We start from the raw sequence: 23,989 nt of genomic DNA, 5'->3' as shown, positions 1-23,989 counted from the left end.
AACCTCCAACTGAGTTGTCTCACCCAAGACCTAACCCTACATAACCAGCTCTTTGCTAAGTAGTTCAACTTGAATGTGCCATTCTCACAACAAACCTCATGGCAAAAACTTTTGCAACAGTGTCTATCATGTTTGCCAGAATTCATCTACCTAGTTCTTCTCCTTATTAAAGCTAAGAAAACCCATTATTTTAAAAACATTATTTTCAAAACTCAAATCTTATCCTGTCATCTCCTTTACTTAAAACTCCTTCACAGGCATCTCATCACTCAGCATAAAAGAAAAAAAAATCACACCCTCTCAAGACACGCTGCCTCTTTTTTCAAGTCACTTTCTCAAGTTTGAATTCCACCCAAATGAAGCTTTCCCTGCTACGCCACACTGGAAAAACTTTTTCCTCTTGAGCTCCTAAGGCAAATACTAACGTTTGGCAACTGCTCATATGCTGCCTCATGGTAATGCTTTTCTGTTGTCCTGCAGGGTTATTTACACATTTTAGAGCTTTTAACTTTTTCATGTGTCTACCTCTCCAACTAGTCTGTAAGCTGCCCAAGGGTCAATGACTTATATGTCTCTCTATATTCCTTCAGCTCCCACAATTGCCAAGAAGACCTCTCCAGTTAATTCTTCCCACTGTGCAGTATACAATCACCTCAGTCAGACTAGAGTGTTTTGAGGGCTGGCAAGGCATATTTTGTGTCTTTGTATTCTCATTGCAGAATATTTAGGACGCACTCCCTAAATATTTGTTAAATTAATGAATAGATAATTATTGCATATATATTTCTTTTTTTTTGCTGATTTGATCTGTTAAATATGGGCTAGCTTGCTTATGTTAGGTTGGCCAAAAAGTTTGTTCGGCTAAGATCTTACGAAAAAACCCAAACAAACTTTTTGGCCAACCCAATATTATTCTCATAACTTTCCAATGATATAGAAAAGTTTGTTTTAATGGCTCCAAAGAAACTACATCTGCTAGAATGATGACTAGAAAAATAATGTTTTGTTCACTTAAATTTCTAAGTTTATGTGCCCATCTTGACTTTTCTCCTGAACTCCAATCTACACCTAACTTCCTAGTAGAAATCTCTGCTTGAATATAGATAGTTCATGCTCGTGATATATAAAAGTGAATTCCTAATTTTTCCCAGCACATATGTTCCTTCTTCTTTGGACCCCATTTCAGTTTGTAACCATCAATATTTGCAGTTGTTTGGGCCAAAACCTTTGAATTATTCTTGACCCTTCTTTCTCATGCACATCATCTCATCTGTCTTTAAATCTATCAAGATTTCTATTTTCAACACATATAGAGAAGCTATCTACCACCACTGCCACTCGTACTTTGCCACTCTGGCCCAAGATACTGTGATCTCTCCTCTGAGTTATTTGAATAGCCCCTTAACTGGTCTCCCCACTCCCACCCTTGCTCCCCTATAGTCGATTCTTAGCATGGCAGCCATATCACTATGAGGGTTACAAAATGTCAGATTGCTTCTCTGCTGGAAACCCCCAATGGCTTCCCATCTAATTGAGAGTGAAAGGCTAAGTCAGTCATTTTGTTAGCCCATAAGTTCCAAGGCCCTGCATAATCTGGAGCCTCTCCCCTACCCTCTCTTCTACTTTTTTCCTACTACTCTTCCCCTGTGTACTCTGCCCCGGCCACACTGTTTCTCTTTCCTGTTTCTCAAAAACACCAAGCACCCTCCCTCCTCAAGGTCTTTCAGCTTACTGATCCTTCTCAATAGTATGTTCTTTCTTTAGTTATCTGCATTCTCTTCCTCACCCTCTTCAAGTCTTTGATCAAATGTCACTTCCTCTATGAGGTGACCACCCTATTTAAAACTGTTACTCACCCTATGCCTCACCCCAGCCCTCCATGTCTCCCTTCATTATTTTTTTTAATCCCATAGCACTATCACCTTCTAAAATATTATATTTACTTATTTATTTTGTTTCTTGTCTGTCTCTCCCTACTAGCATGTGAATTCCATGAGAAAGCCAGGATATGGGCCTGTTTTGTTCACTGCTATATCATCTGTACACAGAATGGTGCCTGGCACATAGTAGGTGCTCAAGAAATATTTAATAAAAGAATGGATGAATAACTAACCTGCTGACTTTGACTTCATTGGATTTAATCCTAATAGAATTCAATCTGTATACAAGATTATGCAGATCTTGTAGGAGGAAGAGCATATCTAAAGGTAATTTTATGAGTAAATTAATTCTAACAGACTAATTTTAATGCACAATGCAGAATCTGAACTATGTACAAGAGTTCTGAATAAATGGGGAATAATATATGATAAATAACAATCAAAGGGCAGTATGAACTGTACAAATAGTAAAAACTACAGAAATTAGGAAAGAGAGGCTACCAGAGAAGGTTCCAGAGAGAAGTGACATTTTTGCTCCTTAAAGGATGAATCAAGTTTGTATAGGCTGGAGGGAGAATACAGGGCAATCTAGGCAGGTAAAACATAAGCAAAGGTACAGAGGACCAAGTAGACTGAAACAAAGGGCACGTGCTGTCCTGTAGTGGGTGAACAGAGAGGACAGGAAGTGAAGAACCATTTTAGAAAGATCTTGAAAGTCAGGATGAGGAGCCTGAGTTTGTTCCTTTAGCAGATTCTGGTTCTCAGTTTGAACAAAGGGTGAGGAACTACTTACTACTTACTTTATTCGCTTATTGCTTATGTTTTGTTTTATTTGTTTATGTTTTGTAGCTTTAGCAAACAAAACCACACACACCTGTGCTGCTCACTAGACCTCCTAAATCAGGGCCTCTCAGAGCTTTGGATAAGTTCTGCACTGCTTAGGAAATAAACACTGCAGGTTCTTGAGCAAGGGGCAGTGCTTCTATCTTTGTTCTTCCTTTTTAATGTAGTATATAGAAAATCTTTACTCTTCTCTGAAAATATTTTTTCCAAACATTAACAGTTCTCCCCTGCTCCTTCCTTAATTTCTTCTTCCCACCGCTTCTTAATGTATTAGTCCAGACTGGAAACAAGACTTTAATAAGAACTCAATCAATGCCAACAATAGTAGGAGATTACAACCCAGCTGTTGTATGTCATGCCCCATTAACATAACCGACTGTCAAGTCAGCCTTTAAAAAAAACTCAGCCTCAATTTGCTTAATCATATTCAGACCCCCCAGATAGTTCTTACAATGGAAATGCTTGAAAACATATTAATCTCTTACCAATCCCTCTCCTAAACATACAGTTCCACGCCACTAAAAATGATTGATCATCTTAACTGACACATTCTTTTCAAATATAATGAAACTTTTGCAACTTAACTCCACTAATTTGATATCTGTGATAATTCATAATTTTACATTTCATGAAAATAAAAATATTCTTAAATAACTTAATATGGTAAGCAGAGGAACAGGAGAATAGTGTTTTAAGCAACACTTGACATTTTACTATCCACTTACAAATTGGCAATAAATATTATCACTATTATACATATTTATCTAGGTGGGATAGCACAGAATTGTGGAAAAGGCAATAGCTTTTGAACCAAGGAGATCTGGGTTCAAATCTCAGCTCTGCTATTTTCTAATTGTGTGACTTTCGGAAAAATACTTAATAGTAATTAACTGTAGGAAAGGAGTCAGGAGGTCGGATTGGGGTAGGCTATTAAGAGTGTTGCAATTGCATCTGTAATGTGAACTTTTATTTTTCAATATGAGGCAAATAGAGCAAAAATAATATGTGTTAAAATTTAGATATTGGGGAGACTTCCCTGGCCGTCCAGTGGTTAAGACTTTGCCTTCCAATGCAGGGGGTATGGGCTCAATTTCTGGTCAGAGAGCTAAGATTCCACATGCCTTGTGGCCAAAAAACCAAAAGAACATAAAACAGAAGCAATATTGTAACAAATTCAATAAGGACTTTAAAAAAATGGTCCAAATCAAAAAAACTTTTAAAAAAATTTAGATATTGGATACATGGACAACTGTTTTATTGTTCTTTGTATGTTCTTGTCTGTGAAATAGTTTATTATTTAAAAAAAACTATTTTAAATGGAATGAAACTAGGAATTACAGGAAGGCAGCTTTCAATTAAATATAAGAATAAATTCTCTAGTAGAGTTGGATGTAATGAACTTATTGCCACACTCCATCCATACATTCATACATCAAATATTTACTTAGCACTTACATTATGAGAGATAGTAAATTTCCTGCCACAAAAAGGAATCAACTGAAACTAAAGAACCACTTGTCAGGGATATTGTGAAGAATCTTCACACATCCACTAGGAGTTAGTTCTGGAGAACTTTTAAGGTCTTTAGCCATCCTGAGATTCTATGTTTGAAACATATTTTCTCATAGAAATGATATTACCAAAGACAGCACCAATGAGAGAGCTGTCACTTTTTGAAAGATCTCAGAGCACCCCACCAGCTCTCTTATGGTAGAGCCCTAAAAGGTAGTGGGAGTCTACCTGTTCAGACTGAGTGCTCTGGTTGCCTTGCACAGGAAGAGGAAGAGGAGATAAGTGAGAATAAAGCACATGTTATTCCAAGACAAAAGCAGCAACAAGGACTGGGGACCTAAGGATGACCCTCAACAGACTTTGCTAACTGTTACATTTTCAAAACAGACCTGTGGGAAAGTCACACCAATGGCTAGAGAGTGCTTCCTGCTCTTTAGCACCCAGGAACCCTACTTGTTTTGGATTAGACGGCAGAGATAGACACGAAGGGATGGGGCAAGGAGAAGGAGGAGGATGGCTTGTTTCACATATAAATATCTTATTTGTAATACATCTATGTGTCTGGGAGTCCCTATGCTTTTCTGATAAAATCTAACTTGGAGAAATACAAAAGTTTAATTACTGGCTCTTTTGAATGACTTTGACTTGAATTACAAAATTAATTAGATATAATTACACTATCTTCACAACAACAATCACTTGTATAGGATTTGACAATATACAAAGCACTTCCATATATGTATTATTTCATTGTATCTTCATTACAACACTGTGAAGTAAGTGGATTGGATATTATTATCCCCATTTTATACTCCAGGAAAGTAAGACATCAGGAAGTTAGCCGATTTGCTTAGCTAGAAAGTGGAGGAGCACAGACTACAGCTTCCAGCAGTCTGACCCATACTTCATACTCATCAGGGCCTTAATCTGACACTAAGTGACCCCTGTGAATCTAGGGTTCCCCTGTGACTAATAAGGTACTTCCAATTCTACCTCAGGTCCCTGCATCTTTTCAAAAAGTATCCTTCATTATAAATAATACTGCTTGTGACCTCAGAGGATCTGACCACCTGAACCTATATAAAACATAGTTTTCTCCATTTTCAAGGTGACTAAACCAAAGTTAGTCCTCAAAAGATTAAACATAGGGTTACTATATGACCTAGCAATTCCACTCCTAGGTATACACCCAAGAGAAGTGATACATATGTCCACACAAAACAGAAGCATCATTCGCATAGTCAAAAAGCAGAAACATCCCACATATCCAAAAACAGAAGTTTGAATGCCAAAGTTTAGCATATCCATATAATGGAATACTACTCAGTCATAAAAAGGAATGAAGTATTGACACATGCTACAACACGAATGAACCTTGAAAACATTATATAATGTGAAATAAGCCAGGCACAAAAAGTCATATATTACATGATTCTATTTATATGAAATTTTCAGACTAGACAAATCCATAGGGAAATTAGATGAGTGGTTTCCAGGGCCTGGGGGAAGAGGGAACAGGAAATGACTACTAATGGGTATGATGGGTTTCTGGGGGGTGATGAAAATGTCCTGGAACTAGATAGTGGTAATTGTTGCACAACTCATTGAATATACAAAAAACATGGAATTGTACACTTTAAAAGGGTGAATTTTATGGAATGTAAATTACATTTCAAAAAAGCTGTTATTTAAAAAAGAAGAAAGAAACTAAAGCTGTGAGAAGTAACATGTCCAGTCCTTTGCCTTTTACAAAGGATTTTTTTTTTTTTTCTTTTTGTGGTACACGGGCCTCTCACTGCTGTGGCCTCTCCCGTTGTGGAGCACAGGCTCCGGACATGCAGGCCCAGCGGCCACGGCTCACGGGCCCAGCCGCTCCGCGGCACACAGGATCCCCCCAGACCGGGGCACGAACCCGTGTCCCCTGCATCGGCAGGCGGACTCTCAACCACTGCGCCACCAGGGAAGCCCTACAAAGGATTTTTTTATGATAAAGATTCAAGTTCAATTCAATTCAATTCAGTTAAAAGCAAATGGTTTAGAACTGACCATTTCTAAATGTATATTAACCCTATTTAGATTATGGGGCCCTAACATAAAGGCTAGATAAAGTATACTTTAAATATACTTTAAGTGGCCCTCAATATTAAATACTCATGGATTACTATGTTCTATCAAAAGTTAAAGTTTTGTTACAATCCTTAAATAAAACAGAAAGAAAACATGATCCACCCTATATTTTGACAGGAAAAACATACTCATTAGGCTGCCCTGAAGAATATGCATAACTTCTGCAGAACATTCTAATAAGGAAAATGTCAGTCGAAGTCAATCAACTTGGTCTTCCACTCATCAAACTTTCACTTCCACACAGGGTTTCTGTCCAGTGTTCCAGAAGTCAGTTGTTGATGCCTGCCTCAGAAAGCAGACTGAGAACTCTACAAACATCTGGCTTTTTTTCTTTTGGGTTGCACAATAAACAAATCTTTCTTCTGAAACTCTGTTTCTGAAATTTCAACATAATCCCTGAAGTTTTAGTCTTTTAAATGCTAAAATATTAACAATATCATTCCATTTTTTCCCCTTAAACTCAAAAGCGTACTGATACCCATCCTCTACACAGTCTTTTCTTGAAATATATGGCCTGATGGCAAGACAGCTAACAACAGAGCTATTATATCAGGTCAATAAATAAACCCTGTTTTAGGCAGCATCATTGTGTAGATAAATGGCAGGGGTTCCAGTGATGTTCCTGCTGCCTTCCCCCACCATAGATACACACCCACACCACCCCCAATGATCCTGGAATAACAGGGTGTTGTCATCATCATATTGGAGCACTATGAACTATATAAAAACAAAACAAAACAAATAACAACTTCCCTGGTTACCAAAAATAAATGGCCCAGCCAGAAATAGCACTGTCAGAGACAGTTAAATGAGTTCCATGGCAAACAACAGTTGAGCTGCACTGATGCTGGGAGCTCCCAAGGATTCCTAGGCTCCAAACTAGATTCTCCCACAGTTTGGCCCGACCAGCAAGAGCAGGACTTGGTGTTGTTTCTTTACAACTGGTTCGACCCCGGAAGATTATTTGCTGAGCTTTTAGTATTCAGAGGGAACGTGTCAATTTACGGCCTCACCTATTTTTCTAGATTTTCATTAATTCTTTCTCCATCCTTCTCTAGGAAAGAAGGTGATTTCAAAGTCACAATTAGGACTTTGTCTAGGCATAAGAGCTGAGTTCACAGTGATACCATGAATAACCATGGCAGTAACAATAAGGCTTTGACCGAGAGGAGCAGGTGGTAGGGGGAGATAAAACCAGCTTGAACCCCATTCTATACTCTAGTGCTCCAGCCATGACAAAAAGCCTCCTGTTGATGAACTTGCTCTCTGCTGTCTCCAGGACTTTTCATGGGTAGCAGTGTCAGCCTCGAAAGTCATTCCCCTTCAATTTCCATTCAGCTCTGACTTCACTATCTCCAACTAGCCTGTACGGATTTGAATTAGATATTACCTACTAAAGGAAGCCCATCTGACCCTAAAGTCTGGGTAAGGGTCCCTCCTGAGTGCCTCCACAGCACTGTAATGATTACATTCTGCTGTAATTGGCTAATCTGTAAACTCCATGAGGGCAGGAACCACGTTTGCCTATCCATTATTGTATGTGCAGTGCTTAAGACATTATGTTGTATACAGTAAGCACTTTAGAAATATTTGTTGAATGATTAGATAAGTAAAAGGAATGCACACGATTAAAAATTCAGATAATACCAAAACTTATAAAGAAGGTAAAAATCATGGCTAATCCTATCACCCAGACCTAATCACTTTAAATATTTTGGTGTATATCCTTCCAGACATTTCTAGTTTTTCTCCCTCAAAAATGAGATCTTATAAATACTATGATATCGCTTATATGTGGAATCTAAAAAATACAACAAACTAGTGAATATAACATAAAAGAAGCAGACTCACAGACACAGAGAACAAACTAGTGGTTACCAGTGGGGAGGGAGGGGCAGTATAGGGGTGGGGGAGTGAAGGTACAAACTGTTGGGTGTAAGATAGGTTCAAGGATGTGCTGTATAACAAATAGCCAATATTTTTAATAATGGAAATGGAAAGTAACCTTTAAAAATTGTGTAAAAATAAAAAATTTTTAAAGAGATCTTATTTTATGTAATATTCAAATTGTTGTTGTTCTGTTGTTTAATCTTAAATTTGTTATTATTATTACAGACATCCTTCCAAGTCAGTACATTGCTCTGTGATGCTCTGTTGTATGTGTACCATGGCTGAAATAATCAATCCTTGCCTTGATGAATAATAGATTGTTTCTAATATTTTATTAGTATAAAATCACTGAAACATTCATCCTTCAACCCACACCTTTTCATACTTGATCACTGTGCATGTAAAACTAGAACAGGCCTGGCACATAGATTGTACCCACATACTGAGTAGATGAACAAACAAATGAATAAGGGGAGCAGCTGCACAGAGAGAGGCATAATGAAATTGTGGCTAAGCGTTCAGGTTCTGGAATCGGTGCACTTCTGTTAAAGTCCCAGCTCTAGCACTTTCTAGCAATCACTAGTCTTTTCCTAGCTTCAGTGTCCCTCCCTGTACAAATGAAAATAATGGTTGTATCAACCTCAAAAGACTGTTTTCAGGGCTTCCCTGGTGGTGCAGTGGTTGAGAGTCCACCTGCCAATGCAGGGGACACAGGTTCATGCCCCGGTCGGGGAAGATCCCACATGCCGCGGAGCAGCTAGGCCCGTGAGCCATGGCTGCTGAGCCTGTGCGTCCGGAGCCTGTGCTCCGCAACGGGAGAGGCCACAGCAGTGAGAGGCCCGTGTACCGCAAAAAAAAAAAAAGACTGTTTTCAGAACTGAATAAGATAATGCAAGTCAGGTGCATTCACAGGTCTGCACACTGTAGTACTCAATAAATATTAATTGATATCATTATTTTTGTTATTTTAAAATTTTATCATTGGAATGGAAATTCCTCAAGTCCATAGGAAGAAAGACAGAGCTTCTCTTCATACAGTGAAGAGGAGAAGACAACAAGTTCTAATGAGGACACAGAGAGGAGATAACAAAAAATAAGAAGGATTATTCTCATTCAAGTGCCATTTTCTCTGTGGAAGTGACTGCTCTTTTCTGTGTTGGTAACCATACCTTCCAGAACTTTCAGGGTTGTTCAGTTTTTGTAATTTCATTCTTTTTGATAAAGTTACTTTGTTAATTGTGTAACCAAATGTGAGCCAATATTTATAACTTTATAAAGTTTACTATACATATGAATACAAATTAGAAAAAATGTTTTGTCCTAACATCTAGGTTTTTTTTTTTTTTTCTTTTTCTTTTTGCAGTATGCGGACCTCTCACTGTTGTGGCCTCTCCTGTTGCAGAGCACAGGCTCTGGACGCGCAGGCTCAACAGCCATTGCTCACGGGCCCAGCCACTCCACGGCATGTAGGATCTTCCCGGACCGGGGCATGAGCCCGTGTCCCCTGCTTCGGCAGGCGGACTCTCAACCACTGAGCCACCAGGGAAGACCCTAACATCTAGGTTTTAAAGACATACATTTGATTGGCAATTACTCTAATCTTGTGATCTCCTCCACTGGTGCCTTAGATGTCATTTAAATTAAATTTCGAGTAGTTTAAATTTCTTATGTCCCTAATCAGAGTGTATGCTCTCTGAGAATGGTAACTCATATACATCTCTGCATCCTCTACAGCACTCAGAATCATTCCTTTTATTCATAGTTCTTAAGAAAAATGTGATTGATTTGATGCCTATTTTTGGCAGTGTTGCTTAGGAATGAAAATGTTGCCGAAGTTCTGTGGAGTGACTGTGTGGAATCCCTCCTAAAAGTCATGTTTAACAAGAAAGAAAAAATCCTGTGCTTATGATTGCTGAAAGTTTCAGATTTATCCCCCCTTCCCTTCTCATCTAATAACTTTTTGAAAGTCTCAAGACTTTGTGAAACCAAAACCAGTACGCTTGGGGCACTGTGGTTTGAGGAACATAAATGCCATTTTCAAAAAAAAAAGAAAGAAAATGTACTTCACCAGTAGCTTTCACTTTCCAAGGCTGTAATTAACGAAAAACTCAAGAAGCACTTGAAATGGCTGGACCTAAAGGCAGAAGTCACATGACCCAGACTCACCTAAACTAGAACAAGAAACCCAGGCCATGATAACTCAGATCTCCATAAATGTAGAAAAGTCCCTTTTAGGACTCACTCCCCGCACCCCACACCCCAGACTTCAAGACCCAAGTGGAAAAATTTGCCAGGATGGGTGGGGCCTCAACAGGCTGACTCACTGTGGTTGGATTCAGACTGCCCAGAAAAGCTAGCTTCAGACTATAATTAAGCAAACACTGCAGCTGGTCTTGTTGGCATTTTCATGTTAAAGACAACATTATTAGAAAATGTGTAAACAGGGGAGGGCAGTGGAGGCCTCCTCTAGACCTTAAAGCCACAGACCCCTACCCTTTCCATGGCTTTTCTATATATAGCATTTGCCATTTTGATTCTCTGCATAGAACCAAATTGCACACGTTGCACTAATGTAACCTCTCCTTCTCTGAATCGTCCTTTCATTTCCCCAAGAACCTTGACTCTTGGAATTATCTTGGCTCTGCCACTTTACACCTGTGATAGCTTACATCAAGTTCTTTGAGTCTTGGTCTCTTCACTCATATAATGGATGTAATATAATATCTATCTCATAAGTTAGGAAAATGAACTGAAAAAGAGCTGAAATAAAATGTGTTAAATGTCTAAAAAGTGCCTTGTGTTTAATAAACACTCAATAAATATTATTATTAGCTATTACTATGATCTTCTTAATAACTCCTGTCAAATATTTCAAAAGGCCTCTGCTTTCTTTCTCTTACTTTACATTTATAATTTTATGATCCCAGTTTAGGTAGACAGTTATTTCCCTTTAAACTCACCATTAAAAATAAGTGTACTGGGCTTCCCTGGTGGCGCAGTGGTTGGGAGTCCGCCTGCTGATGCAGGGGACACGGGTTCGTGCCCCGGTCCGCGAAGATCCCACATACCATGGAGCGGCTAGGCCCGTGAGCCATGGCTGCTGAGCCTGCGCATCCGGAGCCTGTGCTCCGCAATGGGAGAGGCCACAGCGGTGAGAGGCCCGTGTACCGCAAAAAAAATAAATAAGTAAATGTACTTTTCCCACCTGGCTCTGTAGTACAATGGATAGCGCATTGGACTTATAAAAATAAATGTATTTTTCCTGACTTCTCAGTTTCCTATCCTAACCAATTAATTAATATACCAATACCCTCTTTAGAATCATTTTACTTACTGTGAATATACTCAGTGAATACTGAAGTAGAGGCCAGGGGGAATACAAATCCAATATAACACCTAATCTTGAACACTTTTCAACAAATTTAGTTTAATTGATGAACATCTACTGAGCACTTACTATGTACCAGCATTATGCCAGGTTCTAGAGACTAGAAAGAAGTGAACAAGAGGCTTTCTGCCTCTGAATTGCCTAGAGTCTGGGAATATATTTTGAGACTGGAGAATGAGGGGAGGCATCCTAAAAAGAAAAACAAATAAACAAAAAACTGGACCTGAACTGAAACTTGAAGGATGAGTAGGCTTTAACCAGGTAAAGAAGAGGAGAGAAAAATTATTCTAGGCAGCGGGAACAGCCAGAACAAAGGCTTGGAAGTATGAAACAACTTTGAATTGCAAGCAGTTCAGAATTAATGGAATAGAAAGCATGGGATGGAGAATACTGGGAGATAAAAGTGGATTTACAGTTTACCTAGGGAAGATAGAACTGCACTCTGTGCCCATCTAGATAGGAGGAGCTCATGATTCCAGGCCTATATGAGTCAGCACTTTTATTACCACCAACATAGAAAGTACTATTTTAGGTCACAAATATGACGAGTATTCTCAGCACGTTATGAGTTGCTTGGTAAGTTCCTTTGTTACTCTTTGTGCCTTTATTTCCTGATTTGTAAACTGGTGTAATAATCATGCTTTCTTCACAGGGTTTCCATCAGCATTAAATGAGATGATACTGCACATACTTAGCACACTACCTGACACACAGAAAGGGATCAACACATGCTAGCTAGTGTTATCTATGTGCTGCTCTAGTCTCACTCACCCCAGAGATGCTGGAGGTGGGGTGGGTGCTGTGATCAGTGAGAAAACATATAGGAAAGAATTTTTCTCAACATATGACTATGGCCATTTCACAAATGACTATGTAAAATGACCCAACAACCTGTCAGGATTTGTAATCATGGTACCTAAACTCCATGATCCTGAAAAAGTCACAATCTCTATGAGTTCTGGTTCCCTCACCTGAAAATAGGAACAGTGATGGTTGTTTCATGCAGGTTTATAAAGACAAAATAAGGCAATTTATGAGAAGCACTTAACCCACGTCTCAAGTCTATAGTTCTGGAAAGAATAGAGATCACTCCATCAATGTATTTTCGGGGGGTGGGGGGAAGTGCCTTTGAAACAAAGCTGACAAGGTTTAAAAATTAATTAAATCATTCACTCATTCAAAAAGTACAAATGAAGCATACATACTAAGCAAAACTCTTTTATCATGGGAAGCAATACCTATTAATTTACTTCTACCAGTGTAAAGTTGAGTAGGCTCATCTGTGTCACTATTTCTGACCCCTTACCCCTGCCTATCCTTCTCTAACCCCACTCATACTGTTGGTCGGGGATACAGAATGCAAGAAAAGAAAAGGAAAGAAAACTATATCTTCAAAGCTCTGTTCCCTTTGCCCCTTCCTCCTGCACCAATATAGTGAAGAAAAATGCTGTCACTTTCACCTGTTAATTGACCAATGATGTATTTTCCATAATGTGCCAGTATTTACATTTTTAGTGTATTATCCCTTACTCTGGAATCAAAGCCTCTTTTCCCTAGAATTTCCGACATCAACAAATATTTCAGAAGCAATCACATTAACTGATCAATTAATTTTTACTGATTAAGTATCTTTAATATTACTTCTTTCCTTGTTCTGTTTTTTTTTTCTCTTTTTTTACATCTTTATTGGAGTATAATTGCTTTACCATAGTGTGTTAGTTTCTGCTTTATAACAAAGTGAATCAGTTATATATATACATATGTTCCCATATCTCCTCCTTCTTGTGTCTCCCTCCCTCCCACCCAACCAGGTGGTCACAAAGCACCAAGCTGATCTCCCTGTGCTTGACTGCTTCCCACTAGCTATCTATTTTATGTTTGGTAGTGTACATATGTCCATGCCACTCTCTCACTTTCTCACAGCTTACCCTTCCCCCTCCCCATATCCTCAAGTCCATTCTCTAGTAGGTCTGTGTCTTTATTCCCATCTTACCCCTAGGTTCTTCATGACATTTTTTTTCTTAGATTCCATATATATGTGTTAGCATACGGTATTTGTCTTTCTCTTTCTGACTTACTTCACTCTGTATGACAGACTATAAGTCCATCCACCTCACTACAAATAACTCAATTTCATTTCCTTTTATGGCTGAGTAATATTCCATTGTATATATGTGCCACATCTTCTTTATCCATTCATCGGATGATGGACACTTAGGTTGTTTCCATCTCCTGGCTATTGTAAATAGAGCTGTAATGAATATTTTGGAACATGACACTTTTTGAATTATGGTTTTCTCAGGGTATATACCCAGTAGTGGGATTGCTGGGTTATATGGTAGTTCTATTTGTAGTTTTTGTTTGTTTGTTTGTTTCTTTTTGCGGTATGCAGGCCTCTCACTGTTGTGGCCTCTCCCGTTGCGGAGCACAGGCTCCGGACGCGTAGACTCAGCGGCCATGGCTCACGGGCCCAGCCGCTCCACAGCATGTGGGATCTTCCTGGACCGGGGCACAAACCCGTGTCCCCTGCATCGGCAGGTGGAATCTCAACCACTGTGCCACCAGGGAAGCCCCTATTTGTAGTTTTTTAAGGAACCTCCATACTGTTCTCCATAGTGGCTGTACCATTTCACATTCCCACCAGCAGTGCAAGAGGGTTCCCTATTCTCCACACCCTCTCCAGCATTTATTGTTTCTAGATTTTTTGATGATGGCCATTCTGACCGGTGTGAGATGATATCTCATTGTAGTTTTGATTTGCATTTCTCTAATGATTAATGATGTTGAGCATTCTTTCATGTGTTTGTTGGCAATCTGTATATCTTCTTTGGAGAAATGTCTATTTAGGTCTTCTGCTCATTTTTGGATTGGGTTGTTTGTTTTTTTGTTATTGAGCTGCATGAGCTGCTTATAAATTTTGGAGATTAATCCTTTGTCAGTTGCTTCATCTGCAAATATTTTCTCCCATTCTGAGGGTTGTCTTTTGGTCTTGTTTATGGTTTCCTTTGCTGTGCAAAAGCTTTTAAGTTTCATTAGGTCCCATGTGTTTATTTTTGTCTTTATTTCCATTTCTCTAGGAGGTGGGTCAAAAAGGATCTTGCTGTGATTTATGTCATAGAGTGTTCTGCCTATGTTTTCCTCTAAGAGTTTGATAGTTTCCGGCCTTACATTTAGGGCTTTAGTCCATTTTGAGCTTATTTTTGTGTATGGTGTTAGGGAGTGATCTAATCTCATACTTTTACATGTCCCTGTCCAGTTTTCCCAGCACCACTTATTGAAGAGGCTGTCCTTTCTCCACTGTACATTCCTGCCTCCTTTATCAAAGATAAGGTGACCATATGTGCGTGGGTTTCTCTCTGGGCTTTCTATCCTGTTCCATTGATCTATATTTCTGTTTTTGTGCCAGTACCATACTGTCTTGATTACTGTAGCTTTGCAGTATAGTCTGAAGTCAGGGAGCCTGATTCCTCCAGCTGTTTTTTGTTCTCAAGATTGCTTTGGCTATTCGGGGTCTTTTGTGTTTCCATACAAATTGTGAAATTTGTTGTTCTAGTTCTATGAAAAATGCCAGTGGTAGTTTGATAGGGATTGCATTGAATCTGTAGATGGCTTTGGGTAGTATAGTCATTTTCACAATGTTGATTCTTCCAATCCAAGAACATGGTATACCTCTCCATCTATTTGTATCATCTTTAATTTCTTTCATCAGTGTCTTATAATTTTCTGCATACAGGTCTTTTGTCTCCTTAGGTAGGTTTATTCCTAGATATTTTATTCTTTTTGTTGCACTGGTAAATGGGAGTGTTTTCTTGATTTCACTTTCAGATTTTTCATCATTACTGTATAGGAATGCCAGAGATTTCTGTGCTTTAATTTTGTATCCTGCTACTTTACCAAATTCATTGATGAACTCTAGTAGTTTTCTGGTAGCATCTTTAAGATTCTCTATGTATAGTATCATGTCATCTGCAAACAGTGACAGCTTTACTTCTTCTTTTCCGATTTGGATTCCTTTTATTTCCTTTTCTTCTCTGATTGCTGTGGCTAAAACTTCCGAAACTATGTTGAATAAGAGTGGTGAGAGGGGGCAACCTTGTCTTGTTCCTGATCTTAGTGGAAATGCTTTCAGTTTTTCATCATTGAGGATGATGTTGGCTGTGGGTTTGTCATATATGGCCTTTATTATGTTGAGGAAAGTTCCCTCTATGCCTACTTTCTGCAGGGTTTTGGTCATAAATGTGTGTTGAATTTTGTCGAAAGCTTTCTCTGCGTCTATTGAGATGATCATATGGTTTTTCTCCTTCAATTTGTTAATATGGTGTATCACGTTGATTGATTTGCGTATATTGAAGAATCCTTGCATTCCTGGAATAAACCCCACTTGATCATGGTGTATGATCCTTTTAATGTGCTGTTGGATTCTGTTTGCTAGTATTTTGTTGAGGATTTTTGCATCTATGTTCATCAGGGATATTGACCTGTAGTTTTCTTTCTTTGTGACATCCTTGTCTGGTTTTGGTATCAGGGTGATGGTGGCCTTGTAGAATGAGTTTGGGAGTGTTCCTCCCTCTGCTATATTTTGGAAGAGTTTGAGAAGGATAGGTGTTAGCTCTTCTCTAAATGTTTGATAGAATTCGCCTGTGAAGCCATCTGGTCCTGGGCTTTTGTTTGTTGGAAGATTTTTAATCACAGTTTCAATTTCAGTGCTTGTGATCGGTCTGTTCATATTTTCTATTTCTTCCTGATTCAGTCTTGGCAGGTTGTGCATTTCTAAGAATTTGTCCATTTCTTCCGGGTTGTCCATTTTATTGGCATAGAGTTTCTTGTAGTAATCTCTCATGATCTTTTGTATTTCTGCAGTGTCAGTTGCTACTTCTCCTTTTACATTTCTAATTCTATTGATTTGAGTCTTCTCCCTTTTTTTCTTGATGAGTCTGGCTAATGGTTTATCAATTTTGTTTATCTTCTCAAGGAACCACTTTTAGTTTTATTGATCTTTGCTATCATTTCCTTCATTTCTTTTTCATTTATTTCTGATCTGATTTTTATGATTTCTTTCCTTCTGCTAACTTAGGGATGTTTTTGTTCTTCTTTCTCTAATTGCTTTAGGTGCAAGGTTAGGTTGTTTATTCTAGATGTTTCCTGTTTCTTAAGGTGGGATTGTATTGCTATAAACTTCCCTCTTAGAACTGCTTTTGCTGCATCCCATAGGTTTTGGGTCGTCGTGTCTCCATTGTCATTTGTTTCTAGGTATGTTTTAATTTCCTCTTTGATTTCTTCAGTGATCACTTCGTTTTTAAGTAGTGTATTGTTTAGCCTCCATGTGTTTGTATTTTTTACAGATCTTTTCCTGTAATTGATATCTACTCTCATAGCATTGTGGTCGGAAAAGATACTTGATACAATTTCAATTTTCTTACATTTACCAAGGCTTGATTTGTGACCCAAGATATGATCTATCTTGGAGAATGTTCCATGAGCACTTGAGAAAAATGTGTATTCTGTTGTTTTTGGATGGAATGTCTTATAAATATCAATTAAGTCCATCTTGTTTAATGTATCATTTAAAGCTTGTGTTTCCTTATTTATTTTCATTTTGGATGATCTGTCCATTGGTGAAAGTGGGGTGTTAAAGTCCCCTACTATGAATGTGTTACTGTCGATTTCCCCTTTTATGGCTGTTAGTATTTGCCTTATGTATTGAGGTGCTCCTATGTTGGGTGCATAAATATTTACAATTGTTACATCTTCTTCTTGGATCGATCCCTTGATCATTATGTAGTGTCCTTCTTTGTCTCTTCTAGTAGTCTTTATTTTAAAGTCTATTTTGTCTGATATAAGAATTGCTACTCCAGCTTTCTTTTGGTTTCCATTTGCATGGAATATCTTTTTCCATCCCCTTCCTTTCAGTCTGTATGTGTCTCTAGGTCTGAAGTGGGTCTCTTGTAGACAGCATATATATGGGTCTTGTTTTTGTATCCATTCAGCCAATCTGTGTCTTTTGGTGGGAGCATTTAGTCCATTTACATTTAAGGTAATTATCGATATGCATGTTCCTATTCCCATTTTCTTAATTGTTTTGGGTTCGTTATTGTAGGTCTTTTCCTTCTGTTGTGTTTCTTGCCTAGAGAAGTTCCTTTAGCATTTGTTGCAAAGGTGGTTTGGTGGTGCTGAACTCTCTCAGCTTTTGCTTGTCTGTAAAGGTTTTAATTTCTCCATCAAATCTGAATGAGATCCTTGCTGGGTAGAGTAATCTTGGTTGCAGGTTTTTCTCCTTCATCACTTTAAATATGTCCTGCCAGTCCCTTCTGGCTTGCAGAGTTTCTGCTGAGAGATCAGCTGTTAACCTTATGGGGATTCCCTTGTGAGTTATTTTTTGTTTTTCCCTTGCTGCTTTTAATATGTTTTCTTTGTATTTAATTTTTGACAGTTTGATTAATATGTGTCTTGGCGTATTTCTCCTTGGATTTATCCTGTATGGGACTCTCTGTGCCTCCTGGACTTGATTAACTATTTCCTTTCCCATATTAGGGAAGTTTTCAACTATAATCTCTTCAAATATTTTCTCAGTCCCTTTCTTTTTCTCTTCTTCTTCTGGAACCCCTATAATTCGAATGTTGGTGCATTTAATGTTGTCCCAGCGGTCTCTGAGACTGTCCTCAGTTCTTCTCATTCTTTTTTCTTTCTTCTGCTCTGCAGTAGTTATTTCCACTATTTTATCTTCCAGATCACTTATCTGTTCTTCTGCCTCAGTTATTCTGCTATTGATCCCATCTAGAGTATTTTTCATTTCATTTATTGTGTTTTTAATCATTGCTTGATTCATCTTTAGTTCTTCTAGGTCCTTGTTAACTGTTTCTTGCATTTTGTCTATTCTATTTCCAACATTTTGGATCATCTTTACTATCATTATTCTGAATTCTTTTTCAGATAGACTGCCTATTTCCTCTTCATTTGTTAGGTCTGGTGGGTTTTTATCTTGCTCCTTCTCCTGCTGTGTGTTTTTCTGTCTTCTCATTTTGCTTATCTTACTGTGTTTGGGGTCTCCTTTTTGCAGGCTGACTTCTCTTCCTTTCACCCAAATTTCCCCGTTGTCCCGAATATTATAATCTTCTTCTCTAACTGGTAAAATCTAACTGAACTTTGAAGACCTCACTAAATGTGCAGTCCCATGAGAGGTGTCCTCTTGTAGGAGGCCCTTCTCTGTCCTTTAATAAAATTAAACATTATCTCTCAAGATCTCAGAGTACACTGTCCTTATCTTTACCATAAGGACACCTTATATTGTAAGTAATGCAATGTCTGTATTTCCCAATAGACTATTACTAAGGATAGGGATAGCATCTTATTTGAAGTGATCAAGTATTTGTTGCAGGGATAAGTGAAGTAAGGATGGCGCCATGGTCTGAATATGTTCCCCTTTCCCCCATTCATATGTTGAAATCCTAAACCTCAAAGATGATGGTACTATATTAGGAGATGGGCCTTTGGGTTTCATGTCTTATAAAAGAAGCTTCAGAAAGATCCCTAGCCCATTCTGCCATGTAAGAACATAGTGAAAAGGCATCAGCTATGAACCAGTAAGAGGGCCTTCACCAGAAGGTAACCATGCTGGTGCCCTGGTCTTGGACTTCCACCCTCCAGGACTGTGAGAAATAAATCTCTGTTGTTTATAAGCTACCCAGCCTGAGTTATAGTAGCCTGAATGGACTAAGACAGATGGATTCCTGGCTGCCCAGCCCAGGCCTGTATCTCTTTGACATCTGCTTCATGCCCTGGAGGAGCCGACCTTTCTCTGGCACAAACCTTTAATATTTCCCTTTCCCCTTTCCGAGTACAGTTCTCATCCTTTATCCCAAGGCTACTGAATGCATGATTTAAACTTTAGAGAAAATATCATGTTATTTAGTGTTTTACCAGTTTTTAGGGTGGGACATTGGAATGTGTCACTCTCCCTCCTACATTTTTTTTTCTAACTAATGTTTCCTCTAATTTTCAAATCCTTTCATGGAGATTCTTCAAACAGCAGGTGTTATCATTCAAAGTCTACAGAATGAATGGATGGATGGATGAATGGATGTAAGAATGAACAGACCTGTGAGCGGGTCGCAGCTTGGTTTACTGACAATGACCATTCTGACAAATGCATGTGCTGTAGCCTCATTGTTATTTATATACTGCTTGACACATAGGGGAGAGACATGTAAAATATCTCTTACTGGCCTTTTCTCTGCATCCTACGTTGGTTTCTGTCAGTGGTTCCCAGCATTGAGGAGTAAGGACTAACCAGCGATATTAGACCTTATTGCTCAGAGAAGAAGACTTAGGACTCCACAGTTGAAAGTCAGCTGACCCCTGCTCATCACCCAGCTCAGCCCATTATTTTCCTGCTCCCACAGCACCTGGGCATTCATCTGATCAGTGGAGGTGACACCCTTCATTTCTATGATCCAAATCACCTCTCCACCAAAAGGAACATGCAGGCAGACTGCCTTTCAGAGAGCACCCTCACAGCTTTGGGGAGTGCCGCAGCTCTGCTCACCCTTTCTGCACTGCAGTAGATGCAAAAGGCAGAAAAGAGGAAGGGGGTGGGTGGTACTGCCCCACTCCTACCACCAGCACCACAGCTATTCAGAGGGTTAGTCTTCAAAACCACTTAATATTCCTGCAAACTCTGTCTTTTTTTTAAAAAAACGGTGGCCATGACAACTCTGAGCACAAAAACCAAGAGTGGGCTGTTTAGATTCTCAGGCACACATTATATGGAACACATTCTTTGTCCACAGGAATGTCTGGTAGGATGTACATTAGGTCCTAGTGAAACATTTCTATTTATAAATTGAAAGAAGACAGGGTAAACCCATGTCAACACTACTTTATTAACCTTTTTTTGAAAATGGAATTTTTATTTTATATAACAAAAGCTATCAATTCAAGAATGAAAGAAACCCACACATCTCAGGGCATTTTTACACAGTATTCATGTGTGTCCTGATTCCTGGGCAACCCCCAGGGGGCACCAAAGAGCTGTTTCCTTTTTTAGCACACAGGGATGTAAGAAATCCTGGGTGCTCTTTCCAGGCCGTAGATAGTTTCCAGTAGGTAGGTTCTATTGTGCAGACCTCCTTGGATCAAACCAGGGCACAGGGAACTGGGGGCCTGTATTACATTGTCAGTAATTTGGCTTTTGGCCAAATCTACGGATAAACCTATCAAGATGCAGAGCACTTCAAGAGTTAAATCAGGAGTTTCAAGCAACAATGCCAGATTCTTGTTGAGAAGCAAATGGCTGTGGCTGAGCCACCTCATGCTGCAGACGGTATCCAGATATCCAGAGTGGTCCAAGCCAGCAGCAGAGCATATAATGCCAGCCTACTGACTAGGTCTCCTGGGCTCACTATGGCCCACCTACAGATTCTTGGGGTGCCATTTAAACTTCCTAAATTTATCTAAGAAGTAAACCAGGGGTAAAAATGTTAAGACAGAAATAGTGGTACAGGCAATTGCCCATGAACCACAGTGCTCAGCATATAACTAACAGTGCATAAGCTTATTGGGATAAATGCTATTGAAAGAGACAACATTTTGATAAGAATACCCATAATCCAAGCTAAATTATGGGTCATATTTTTATAAGACACCACTATCCCCTGATACTCCTTCTAACTGGGATAACAATTATCCACCCATGTGACTTACCCTCTCAAAGTCTCGAAGAGCCTGGGTCTGCACCTGAAGGGGTCTTTCAAATGCTCTCAAGGAATGCCCAAAGGGGACCTTCTCACCACTTCTCCAGGTCTGTGACTGCGCTGGAGGGCCTCGATCTTTGGTGTCACTAAGAAAAGCTGCCAGTGAAACAGAACAACAGAAAATTGTATAAAATAGTGGCATTATGATCATCCCAACCTGCATGTTCCAGCAGAATTTGGTTTCTGCAAAATATGAACCAATTCTAGGCCACAGAGAAGCAGTTCACATACAGTAGCCTGTGGTAGATCATATTAGTAGTGGTCCCCAGCATAGCACACTAGGTTATGTCCACACGCCTTTGTCATGTGATGTTCCTTCTCCTGTCATCAAGAAGTGGGGTCTATTTCTCTACCCCTTGAATCTGGGTTGGCTTAGTGACTTGCTTTGACCTAGAGAATGTGATGAAAATGCTGCTGTTGGATGCGTTCAGGAGACTAGGCCTTGAGAGGCCTTGCATTTCTGTCCTTGCCTTCCTAAAACCCCAAGACTACCTTGTTGTGAAGAAGCCCAGACTACCTTCCAGGGGGAGGAAAGGCCAAGTACAGGGGGAATGAAGATGCCAGTCACCACTGCCAGACACTTGAGAAAGCCTGTCTCAGACCCTCATTCCCAGTCAAGCTGTCAGATTGTAGAAACAATAAACGTTGGAGAGGGTGTGGAGAAAAGGGAACCTTCTTGCACTGTTGGTGGGAATGTAAATTGATATAGCCACTATGGAGAACAGTATGGAGGTTCCTTAAAAAACTACAAATAGAACTACCATATGACCCAGCAATCCAACTACTGGGCATATACCCTGAGAAAACCATAATTCAAAAAGATGCATGTACCACAATATTCATTGCAGCACTATTTACAATAGCCAGGACATGGAAGCAACCTAAATGTCCATTGACAGATGAATGGATAAAGAAGATGTGGCACATATATACAATGGAATATTACTCAGCCATAAAAAGGAACAAAACTGAGTTATTTGTAATGAGGTGGTTGGACCTAGAGTCTGTCATACAGATTGAAGTAAGTCAGAAAGAGAAAAACAAATACCATATGCTAACATATATGTATGGAATCTAAAAAAACGGTACTGATGAAGCTAGGGGCAGGGCAGGAATAAAGATGCAGACGTAGAGAATGGACTTGAGGACACGGGGGGGAAGGGGAAGCTGGGACGAAGTGAGAGAGTAGCATTGACATATATACACTACCAAATGTAAAATGGATGGCTAGTGGGAAGCTGCTGCATAGCACAAGGAGATCAGCTCGATGTTTTGTGATGAACTAGAGGGGTGGGACAGGGAGGGTGGGAGGGAGGCTCAAGAGGGAGGGGATATGGGGATATATGTATACCTATAGCTGATTCACTTTGTTGTACAGCAGAAGCTAACACGCCATTGTAAAGCAATTATACTCCAATAAAGACATTAAAGAAAAGCTGTCAGATTATTTGAGTGATGGCAGTTATTTGAGTGATCCCAAGTGAGACCAACAGAAGAAATGTCCAGTTTGCTAACATCCAGGATTGTGAGAAATAATAAACCACTGTTGTTTTAAGCTTGAGTGGGCAAACTTTTTCTTAAAGGGCCAGATAGTAAATATTTTAGGCTCATGGGCATCAACTCTGTCACAGCTACTCAACTCTGACCTGATAGCTCAAAGAACATGCAGAAAATATGTTAGTGAATGAGCATGACTGTGCTTTTATAAAACTTTGTTTACAAATACTGGCAATTGGGCCTATGGGCTGCAGTTTGCTGACCCCTGTTTTAAGCCACTAAGTTTTATTTACTTGTTTGTTTGTTTATTTATTTATTTATTCATTATTTATTTTTAACATCTTTATTGGAGTATAATTACTTAACAGTGTTGTGTTAGTTGCTGCTGTATAACAAACGGAATCAACTATATGTATTTAAGCCACTAAGTTTTAGCGTGGTGTGTCACATGACCAAAGATAACTGAACCATAGCTTTATTTGAAATAAAAAATCAAGCTACTAGCTAAGAAGTATTTCTACAAAATCTCTCTACAGAGGATCTTTTAGGTTATTGTACAGGAATAATTTCATTTATAGTTACTGCAACCAGTGAAATAGACTGATGTGATTATTACACTCATTTAACTAATCAGTAAATAAAGGTTCAGCAAGTTTGCTTGCCCAAGATTACATTGCAAAAAGTGGCAGAACCAATCCCACGTTCCTTCCATTCAACCTTCCTAGCAGTATGCTAATACTGTGTTATTTTAGCAGGGAAGGGGATTGTAACAGGCCTGAGAGTCAGGGAAAAACAGGCAAAGGGGAAGAGACACAGTCTTTCCATTAACCAAAGGAAGCACTGCCCTGGGAGAAGCTAGTGAAGGCTAAGCTGCTACTCACCCTAGGCCTGCCTTGGAGAAGTAACACTGTGAAAGAATAAGAAATCAGGGCTTACGTCAAGCATGGTACGCAAATGACCACCGATTGAGGTGGGCTTGGGGTTGTAGACTCAGGCAGAAGACATAGAAAAATACATCTTTCTTGGCTGACAGTAAGAAGCAATGCACCTTTATTACTGAACAATTTTTTTTTTAATCAGAAAGAATGACAGGCATAGCAACA

At 39.2% G+C, this 23,989-nt stretch overlaps 1 protein-coding gene across 8 annotated transcripts in view; it reads right to left on the bottom strand.

Annotated features, from left to right (window-relative positions):
• The window catches only part of PDE4DIP (phosphodiesterase 4D interacting protein), a gene marked incomplete at both ends in the record, with an annotated part of 218,443 nt that overhangs the window by 146,451 nt on the left and 48,003 nt on the right, over positions 1 to 23,989 (bottom strand). For all 8 annotated transcript variants that reach the window (XM_079696963.1, XM_079696965.1, XM_079696977.1 and 5 more), the window contains one exon: positions 21,340 to 21,485. In XM_079696963.1, the coding sequence (XP_079553089.1) occupies positions 21,340 to 21,485 (146 nt within the window). The remainder of the gene's footprint in view (positions 1 to 21,339; positions 21,486 to 23,989) is intronic.

This window comes from Hyperoodon ampullatus, assembly GCF_949752795.1.
Source record: "Hyperoodon ampullatus genome assembly, chromosome: 2".
NCBI lineage: Eukaryota > Metazoa > Chordata > Mammalia > Artiodactyla > Ziphiidae > Hyperoodon > Hyperoodon ampullatus.
This window is presented reverse-complemented; position numbering and strand designations above follow the sequence as displayed.